Source organism: Xiphophorus couchianus, chromosome 6 (genome assembly GCF_001444195.1).
Source record: "Xiphophorus couchianus chromosome 6, X_couchianus-1.0, whole genome shotgun sequence".
NCBI lineage: Eukaryota > Metazoa > Chordata > Actinopteri > Cyprinodontiformes > Poeciliidae > Xiphophorus > Xiphophorus couchianus.
In genome coordinates, this window is record NC_040233.1 from 10791354 (window position 1) to 10802300 (window position 10947).

The 10947-nt window shown below is 38.4% G+C and overlaps 1 protein-coding gene across 1 annotated transcript; it reads left to right on the forward strand.

The window, feature by feature from the left end:
* Positions 1–2042: 2042 nt before the first annotated feature.
* On the forward strand, positions 2043–10164 carry copb2 (COPI coat complex subunit beta 2). Its single transcript, XM_028020906.1, has 22 exons — positions 2043–2174; positions 2564–2701; positions 2893–2979; positions 3090–3216; positions 3304–3452; positions 4085–4231; positions 4379–4478; positions 4592–4734; positions 4855–5054; positions 5145–5255; positions 5350–5438; positions 5524–5630; positions 6210–6353; positions 6818–6948; positions 7065–7272; positions 8237–8347; positions 8462–8676; positions 8773–8911; positions 9022–9159; positions 9288–9365; positions 9511–9654; positions 9747–10164. Exons 1-22 carry the CDS (start codon positions 2172–2174, stop codon positions 9840–9842), a joined length of 2805 nt encoding a protein of 934 aa, XP_027876707.1. The 5' UTR covers positions 2043–2171; the 3' UTR covers positions 9843–10164.
* The last annotated feature ends 783 nt before the right edge of the window (positions 10165–10947 follow it).

Here is a 10947-nt window from a genome sequence, read left to right on the forward strand (position 1 = left end):
ATTAGTTGACCCTTTACTGAACCAGAAATGCTTACACAACATTACAAATCACTGTAAGTACAGATGAGTAGAAGCCCTTAACATAAATTCGTACACTTAGCAAAATATGAAAAAGAAATCAACCTTTCACTTGAGTACAATTATTTGCAAAAAATAGATATCAAAAATAACTAGCTAAATAAATAAATGAAGTCCATCTCTTTTTCTTTCCCTTTAGCAAATCAGAAGGTTGGATCATAACACATTTTGTACAAATGACAGAGAGTGGATTCCTTGACTATTCCTCTTTACACAATTTCTCCAGTTCATCCAGAGACACTGGTTTTTCCTCATTGACTCTCCATGGTAGAGCCATGGATGCCCTAACATAAAGGATTCCAGTTTTTAAAAGATTTAGGTGTAAAATGACCACTGAAAAAGGTTAGCTTTTTCCCAACCATTTTAGATCATCATCCTGTTGCAAGACCCTCATCATGCCCTTTGGTTTTCAGTCAGGGGGTAGCAGATTTTAGCTTAAAATCTTAAATTTTTTTCAAAGAGTATATGATACTTTGCACTCTAAGAAGGTTCCAAAGGACTTTGGGAAAGAAAGATTACCACCACAAAAAGAAGTCTGATGAAGCATGAAGTTCTTTTATACATGGTATTGGCTTGCAGTTTTTTCAACTGGAAAACTCAATCTAAATCTCATCTTTAATAAAGCACATGTGTTCTTGTCCCAGCAGAGTTACGGTTTAACAGTGTCGTAAATATTAATGCATTTTCGGCTAGTTACAGAATGCCATGGATGTAGGGACCATATGATTGACTTGTCCCGAACACAGATAAAACATTCAGCTGGTCTGTCTCGAGCAAAATTTGAATTCTTTTAAAAGCATAAGCTGGCATACCTGGTTTTCTCTGCCTCTACCATACATAAGCTTGTGTTTACCCAGGTCAACATTTTTTGATAATAGACTGTAGTAAATGTATAAACTTATGAATGACTGGTGTTTCAATGCAATAATATCGAATGCAATATGATACAAATATGTCATGTATTAAAAAAGAGGTAGTTTAATGCTAGCTTTGGACAAAAAGTTTTGGCTCTTTCCTCTTTTCTCTCCCGAGTCCTTGGCGAGTGACGCTCTCCGTGGGCAACGTGCAGCGACGGCGTGCTGCTAAAACGAAACAACAACAAAGCGTGTTGACGTCACAGATCACAGAGTTTAATTCATACAAAGCAACGCATGAATCAGTTAACAAAGCTGCAGAGGTACAGAGATATGCATTTTATCACAAAATAACAGACACACAAGGGAAAACAGACAAACACACAACACAGAGACAGACAAAGGCGCCCACGTGGAGAAAAATGGAAAAAACTCTCTCTCTTTCTCTTTACACGTCATCTTATACCAAAGAGGTGTTTCCGTATTTTAATATATGCAACGAAGGCGTTCCTCCTGTTGACCAACCGAGAGCCACCTTGGAAAAACGTAAACCTTCCCCTAAGTTTTAATGACAAAACTTAAGAGTCATTTTAGTTGTTAAAGTTATAAGTTAATTTCACAAAACCTATTTTACTCCTTTGGACTCCGCATCTCCCAAGATTTGAATCCTTGCCTTATCACGAACACTATTTAAAAGGTGTATCCGAAATTAAACATAGATGTTTCCAAGATTCGAAATCTGTGATCAACTCCAGTTGCAGCTCAGAGCCCCTGGGAAACCCCCAACCTCCGACCTCTAGGCAGGGGAAGATATTATTTATGGCCTGCTAATTTAAAGCCTTTCAAGAGAATAGTGTTTTGTGGCTGCTCTAAGTTACAGCCCTGCCAGGAGAATGTTTATCTCTGCTTAACATTTGTCCAGATAGGAATGTTTATCTCTTAAACGCACATGGCATGAGATTAGCCATATTAAACACTCAACAATATCCATATTTCCTTAACACATGTAACAATATTGATGCTTAGAGAACTAACATCAGTCATTTTTGCCACTGTGGCACCGTCATTTAAAAACCCTTCATGTCACGTCACCATTTACAGAACAGGATTCTCGCGAGATTTTCTTCCAGGAAGTTCCACGTCAGTATCCAATGCACTGCTCTCTGTAATTGTAACCCCCCGACCGAAGTGATAGCAACGTTTTTATTCAATCAGACTGCGATAACACGGGGTTAAAACATGGTAAGATACATTTTAAAGGCTTTTGTACTTATATTGTTTCGATATATTTCAGCTGAGGTACTCGATTAACTTTAAAAATGGTGAGGAAATGTCAAATGGAAATAGTCTCTTGGAGTTAGCTTAGCGGCTAAAGAGCTTCAGGTAATATGAGGTAACGTTACAAAAAATGTTTAGGCTTAATTGGTTCCTCGGCCTTAAATGTTAAACCTTTCTTGGTTGAGTTAGGTGTCGTATTTTTCATCTCATATATATATTAAATCATTTATGTCGCGTAAAATCCTTCATGTTCAGCGTTAGCCGCTAACTGTTGATATAAATCACATTTCGGTTCTTAGCTGTATAGCGAGTTTTCTCAGCGTGGAAACACTCTGTTGTTTTTATCTGTAAAGCCTCTGAGGCTGGACATTAAGAGGAGGCTAACAGCCCGATCGGACCGAGTAAAAAGTGTAGATCTTCACCCAACCGAGCCATGGATGCTGGCCAGTCTCTACAACGGCAGCGTCTGCGTATGGAACCACGAAACGCAGGTATGAAAACGATTTAAAGAGAAATCAGCGAGTCGGGTTGCACAAAAAGATGCACTTTTTGAGTAATGCAATGATAATGATGGTGCATCCTGATAGTAAAAATGTTGCTCTTAATAATTGTCGCATTTGTGTTGGAGACAAAGGGGATAACATTGCATTCTATGTTCATTAACCTCTGTGTGTATTTTTAGACTCTGGTCAAGACTTTTGAGGTGTGTGACCTGCCTGTCAGAGCGTCCAAGTTTGTGGCCAGGAAGAACTGGGTCATCACAGGAGCAGTGAGTAACATGTTTATTTGTTTATTCACATCAGCAAAAGTGGATAGTAATTATTCCACATCATTCTGTGCATTAATTGATGGTTTCATGCTTATTTTCTGTCCTGACAGGATGACATGCAGATCCGTGTGTTTAACTACAACACCTTGGAGAGGGTCCATATGTTTGAGGCCCATTCTGACTATATCCGTTGCATTGCTGTTCATCCAACCCAGCCGTACATCTTAACCAGCAGCGGTAGGCTATTGACTAAGACACACTATAGGCTTCTTCTGTGTATATTTTGGTGCACATGAGGATGATTGTGTTTTTGTGTCTGTGCAGATGATATGCTGATCAAGCTGTGGGACTGGGAAAAGAAGTGGACGTGCAGCCAAGTGTTTGAGGGTCACACTCATTATGTTATGCAGATTGTCATCAACCCCAAGGACAACAACCAGTTTGCCAGCGCCTCATTGGACAGAACGATTAAGGTGGGTGTCTCGCAACGAGCAAGTTGTCACATTTGCTGTCACTGTAGTTGTGTTTCTAATCTATGTTTTATGCTGATAATGACATCCAATGCCTATCTGAAATGCTTCTGAAGTATTTGATGTAAACATAACTGCACTAATCTGCACTAATCAGATTTCGTTTTTTGGGGGGGGACTTGCAGACCTCCCAATTCCCATCTTGACAGATTAGGTGGTTTTAGTTTTGATTCCAACAAAACAAGAGATTTACAAGATAATTCAAAATTTTGTATGAATGCATAATATTACTCATTATTATTATTATTATTTTATTCTCTTTTTTATCTCAACAGTGCATCAAAGTACCTACAGTTAGTTTATGTCTTTAATGAGTAAACATAGTGAGAGTTTGTAGTTTTGAAATATTTAATGAATAGGAGAAACAATTATTTTACCATTTTTTTAAGTATCAATCAGAACCAATCAAAGAGAAAGCGTCTTTCTGATCTTTGGCCTATTTATTTGCGCATCTCTAAAACATATGCTTATTACACCTTATTGTTGAATGTGTTATGACGCACCAGATCAGATTGCATTTCACCATCTGCTAGGGAGCACTTTGTAAAGATTTAGCACATTCTTGTCTTGCACAGGTTTGGCAGCTGGGCTCTTCTTCTCCCAACTTCACTTTGGAGGGTCATGAGAAAGGAGTGAACTGCATCGACTACTACAGCGGAGGAGACAAGCCCTACCTGATTTCAGGTGCAGATGACCGCCAGGTCAAGATTTGGGATTACCAGGTTAGAAAACTTATCAATCGTTTTAGTGTGTGTTTTTATTAAAAAATGTTTACTTTATTTTTTTCACAAAAATTTCAACGTACGATGCTCAAAAATTCTGTTTCTTTACATGTCTTTTCTTTATATTAATATTTCTACTTGTTGCAGAACAAGACCTGTGTTCAGACTCTGGAGGGCCACGCCCAGAATGTGTCCTGTGTCAGCTTCCACCCTGAGCTGCCCATAATTATCACAGGATCCGAGGATGGTGCGCAGAAATCCCGCTCAGCCTCACACACCGATACCCGTATTTCTAACGTTGACCAATTAATCATTGATTAACATTTCTTTTTTTATTTCTTTCTTCCTCTCTTCCTCAAGGTACTGTGCGAATCTGGCACTCCAGCACATACCGCCTGGAAAGCACACTCAACTATGGCATGGAGCGTGTGTGGTGTGTGTGTGGTCTTAGAGGCTCCAACAATGTGGCACTGGGATATGACGAAGGCAGCATCATCATCAAAGTGAGTGAATGGAAAAGTTGGTTAGAGAAAACTGTAATTTTTAAAAAAAATTTATTATTATTAGTAGTAGTAAAAATTAAAAGTAACAATTCTAAAGTACCTTGTTAATATTTTGGTTAGGTTGGTCGGGAGGAGCCAGCCATGTCTATGGACACCAATGGAAAGATCATCTGGGCTAAACACAGTGAAATACAGCAAGCCAACCTGAAGGCCATGGGTGAAGCTGAAATCAAGGATGGAGAGAGACTGCCGCTGGCTGTCAAAGATATGGGCAGCTGTGAGATTTACCCTCAAACCATCCAGCATAACCCGAATGGACGGTATGAAACAGCTTCTTGTGGTTTTGGTAAAAGTGCTGAATGGAAGAGAAAATATTTGTAATCATATGTTACTAATTTGTTTGTTACCAGGTTTGTTGTGGTATGTGGCGATGGGGAGTATATCATCTATACCGCTATGGCTCTGAGGAACAAGAGCTTCGGTTCAGCTCAAGAGTTCGTCTGGGCCCACGACTCATCCGAGTGAGTTTTCACAGTTTGAACAGTAAACGTTGAGATATTATTTTCACTGCATAGCTATTAACAACCATCCAATGACATGTGTGCTTTGTAACAGATATGCCATCAGAGAAAGCAACAGTATTGTCAAAATCTTCAAAAACTTTAAAGAAAAGAAATCCTTTAAACCCGACTTTGGTGCAGAAGGTAATCCACTCACTGTTTCTTGCCAAATTTGTGGTTTTGGAAGCAAATAAATAGATTTGACTCATTGAATGTGTTGGCTTTTCAGGGATCTACGGGGGTTTCTTACTCGGGGTGAGGTCTGTGAACGGCCTGGCATTTTATGACTGGGAGAACACGGAGCTAACTCGCCGCATTGAGATCCAGCCCAAGCACGTAAGCCATTTGCTTCCTGGATTTTCCCTATTTGGACATTTTTCAAACGTTAATGTTTGCATTGCATAATAACAGTGTTTCTGCAGGGTCTTTAAAGTCGTTAGCTCAATATTATGCTTAGATAAATTCATATTATCCACATAATTCCAAAATTACTCTTCTTCCCATGTGTTTTTCATGTTTCTACTGGTTATTTTACGTATTTATCCTTTTTTAGAAATATACTTGGAACATTTCTTTGTTCTATTTATTGGAGTGCTGGCTGATAAATCTGGGTTATTCATACTAAAACCAGAAGACCCAGAAATTCACTCTTTACCTAAAATAAGTCTGCTCCTAAAACCTGCTTTTTGTCGCTTATTTGGGGAATTAACCTCGATATTTTCTGATGTTATCAAACATTATAAATGCAATTATTAGGTTAGTTTGCACACATTCTTTTGTGATTCATATAGATCTAAAATTTAACTAAAGCTTGCAGAAACCCTGAATAAAGCCCTACCGTAGGCTGTTCTCCATGAGTCCTCTTCAAATGTGTTCTTTTAATCTTTTCCTTCTCCTCTTTCATATTTTATCTAGATCTTTTGGTCAGACTCTGGTGAATTGGTCTGCATTGCTACAGAGGAATCCTTCTTCATTCTCCGTTACATGGCAGAAAAAGTAGCCGCTTCTCAGGAAAACAATGAGAGCGTAACAGAGGATGGGATTGAAGACGCCTTTGAGGTCAGTATTTGAATGAATTTCCTTTTATGGAACATTTAGTTTACTGTCTGTGACAGATTGCCTAAATCACTGTTTATTGCTGCTGTTTCTACTGTTTACATTGTGACCATGTGGTCTACAGAAGAGACAATCTCTAGAGTTTTCAAGTAAACGAACCTGCTTAAATTACAACTACAATATATATATTTTTTGTGTTAGATTTTTGCCCTTTGGGTTGCAAAGTATTTCAATTATTGTTTGTATTTAGAATGAAGATCTTTGGATTTTTATTCTTATGCAAAATCTTTTGATAGAAAGCTTTTTTTTATAACAAGAATGTACAAAAATAAGACAATATCAGAGGAAATTTTTTTTTTTTAAAAACCTTATCCTATTTTGCCTGATACATCATATATTAAACTTTGTAATAATTCAAAATTTTTATTATAAACGTGTAACATTAATTTGTGTTGATATGTGCCCAGGTCCTGGGAGAGATCCAGGAGATCGTGAAGACTGGCCTTTGGGTTGGAGACTGCTTCATCTACACCAGTTCTGTAAACAGACTCAACTACTATGTAGGAGGAGAAATTGTGACTATTGCACATCTGGACAGGTGGGACTGATTGCTTACATTTGGTCGTCTTGGGATGGGACAATACAAAAATATACTTTTACCCCTGCCATGAATGATCCAGACGTCTTCATCACTCTTGTTTTTTCTCCCTGCAGGACCATGTATCTGCTGGGTTACATCCCAAAGGACGACCGTCTTTACCTTGGAGACAAAGAGCTCAACATTGTCAGCTACTCTCTGCTGGTTTCTGTCCTGGAGTATCAGACTGCTGTGATGAGAAGAGACTTTGGAATGGCAGACAAGGTGCTGCCTACCATCCCCAAAGAGCAACGGACCAGGGTTGCACATTTCCTGGAGAAACAGGTAAGATGATTCAGTCAGGGCAAATTTATTTTTATTCAGGTGTTTGCTGGTGAGAAACACTCCTGCTATTTTTTGCATATGGAGTAAAAGTTTAGCAAACAGGAAAAAAAACTGTTGTAATAAATGTGTTATAAAAATAATTTAGTCCTTAGAATGCTTTTCACAAGTCTTACAGATAACTGGGTTCATTTTACACACTTAAGTGTTCCCCTCCCGTTCTTACGTAGGGCTGAAACGATTCACCAGATTAATTGTGATGACTTAATTATTTAAATAATCGCCAACTAATTTAGTAATCGATTAATCGTTAACTGGAGAATACAGACTCAAAAGGTCATTTGATGTAAGAACAACATAGTCAGAGTAGTAATTAAGCCAAAACTGTACAGCAATATACATTTCGCATTTAAGATATATAAAAAAAAAATCTTATTGTAAATATGTTCTAGCCAGAACTCCTGAACAGGTGTCATTTTGACTTGGCCTGGTTCACATTGTGTAAAAAAAAAAAAGCATAAATAAAATCTCCTATTAGGCACCTTTTGCTATACAGGTATTAATTGGTTCATCCAAAAATGAATCAACAGATTAGCAGTACATTGTATTGATGTTAAGTGAGGCATAAAGCATTGAGCTTTTAACATGTTGATATTAGAAGTGTATTTTAGCTGCAGATGCAACCTTTGCTATAATGGATCAAACATTCACTAAAAATGTCTCTTTTTTATTTTAAAAAGGAATTGAATTAGTTGTTTATTTGCATCTTTTAATGTATTTTTAACATTGTATAAAAAGGCTTAAGTGAAAAATTTGCAGACTGTGCCAATTTTTTTATTTTTATCTGATTCATCGATAGAATGATCTATAACAGAAATACTTGTTAGTTGCAGCCCTTTTTTTTCTTTTATGAAGTCAGCTTTGTGTTCCTATAGCCTGATGGGTTTGGTTTGTCTCGTCTCTTCAGGGTTTCAAACAGCAGGCACTGGCAGTATCTACAGACCCAGAGCACAGGTTTGAGTTGGCTTTACAACTGGGGGAGCTGAAGATCGCCTACCAGCTGGCTGTGGAAGCAGAAGTAAGAGCAAACTTATTATTATATAGTTTTCCCTATTCATTGCTATTCTTCTGAATATGTCAATTGATATCATCAAGTCCGTTGCTAATAGATGTCGTTTTGGCCTTTTTGTAGTCTGAGCAGAAATGGAAGCAGCTAGCCGAGCTGGCTATCAGTAAGTGCCAATTCGGCTTGGCCCAGGAGTGTCTGCACCACGCTCAGGATTACGGCGGCCTGCTCCTTCTCGCCACCGCTTCAGGGAACGCCACCATGGTGGGCAAGCTGGCCGAAGGGGCAGAAAGGGATGGCAAGAACAACGTGGCCTTCATGACGTATTTCCTTCAGGGGAAGTAAGTATTCGATCTGTGTGTGCGTACTTGTGCAACACACCTTAAAAAGTGGCTGCCTTCGTAACACCTTTTTTAAAAAAAAATGTACTTTTCCAGACTGGATCAGTGTCTGGAGCTTCTCATCAAGACTAACAGACTACCGGAAGCAGCGTTCCTGGCGCGGACATACCTGCCCAGCCAGGTGTCCCGTGTGGTCAAACTGTGGAGGGAGAGTTTGGCTAAAGTCAACCAGAAGGTCAGATCCGTCACCACCACAGTATCTTTGTAAATAATTTAAATGGCTAAAATTAAACCCCTTTTGCTGACATTTTTGTTGTATTTTTGTCTATATTGTCTCCACTGCAGGCTGCTGAATCACTTGCAGACCCCACAGAGTATGAAAACCTGTTTCCTGGGCTGAGAGAAGCATTTGCAGCTGAACATTACCTGAGAGAGACCTGCATCGGCAGCTCCAGGCCCGCCAAAGATTATCCACTTGTTACAGTAAGTCCAATGGCTGGTGACAAATGTAAAAAGCCATGTGTCTTGCTCTGTAGGGCTAGCAATGATTTAGAGCTGGGTAAAATGGATGCAAATCATGGAATAAAAATGATCTTTCTTTCTATTTTAAGCCCAATGAAGACAGAAATATTCTGGAGGAGGCTCAGGGTTACGAACCCAAAGGCACTTTTGTTCCCTTCGTGCCCCAGGTTTGTTTACAGTACAGTTTTCTCTTAAAATGACAAGTCTTCCCTCTGTAATCTGCAAAGATAGGATTCTGCTGTTAGGCAGCCTAAAAGTCGAGCCCTCTGTAAATTTCTTGTCTCTGATCATTCATCACACCTTCCTTGGCAGACAAAAGAGAGCGATGAATCCACCTCGGTCCCAGCGGCCTCCGAGACGCCTTCACCGCCCAAACCCGCAACTCCTGAAGCAGCAGTTGAGAAGGAGGAGGAAGAGGAGGAAACTCTTACATTCGCACAGTCAGAGAAAGAGAAGGTTGGGCTTTCTCCTCTTCATTTCGCATTTATACAGTACAATTTATATAGGGCACCTTAAGTGAAGAACATTTCATCTGGGTTTCTCTGCAGACTCTAGATGAGTTGGAAGTGGACCTGGACAACATGGAGCTGGATGACATCGACACCACAGACGTTAACCTCGATGACGACTTTCTAGACGATTGAAGTTTCCACCGTCCTCCTCCTCAGCACTCTTCAGATCATATTTAAACAAAAGAGACCAACATCCCTTTTTTTTTTTTGTACTTGTATCAAAAAATGCATGTTGTCATGCCAGTTTTGTTAGAAAACTATGACCTCAACAATGTTTGAATGAGAACTAAAGTAGAGGGCCCACAGATGCTCCATTTTGTACACTCTTTATCAAATGAAAATTTAGATTAACAGTCTACTGGTTAATTTCATCTATGCTTTCCCTCTGCGCTTTTCTGTAATGTCATGTCAATGTTGAATAAGTCGAATAAATTCTGGTTGCTGTATATATTAACATTTTGCTTTTAATGATTTATTTTTGTTTTCAAACAGAATTGTCACTCCCTTTTTAAAGTAATTCATGACTTGTAAATTATGAAGTTATGAATCTAAAACAATCTCTGATAAAAAGTCTCATTTTGTGTACTGTAATCAACTTAGTTTACATTAATCACCACATTTATCTTGCACATCTATGTTTACCTAAAAGTTATTTTGTTTCCAGTTTTTTTTTTTACTTCATACACCGAAAAACACCAAAGTATGTGACGTAACATCTGAAAAAGTTTAAGGAGTATAAATACTTTAGCAAGGCACTGCATTCCATTTTAAAACTTGTTATAATGACCAAATATAAACCACATACAAATTTAGACATCAGTAAGAAAAATTAACTAGTAATTTTGTATCATTAAAAGCATTCCAATTATTTTCTCATGACATGAAACTAAAGCAAAACTTTATCTGGAGTTCATGATCCTGTTTGTTTCAAATGCAACTTTGAGAACTAATGTCTATTTAAGGATGCTCCAGAACTTGTTAAATCACTGGCATATTTTTCTAAATAGTATGATGCTCCTGAGCTAAGTACTATGTAAAAATAGCTCATTTTTAAATAGCTACCACTGGTCTCAGGTTATTGCTTTTAAAACAAACTGACAAAACATAATTTACCCCGCTCGAGATTGAATCAAAGGTTGGCTTGAGGAAATAGTAGCTTCGCAATATAAGCAACCAGGTTATTGTAGATTTTAAATATTCCTCCTCCCTCTATCCCCAACAAAATTGTTTGTTTTTT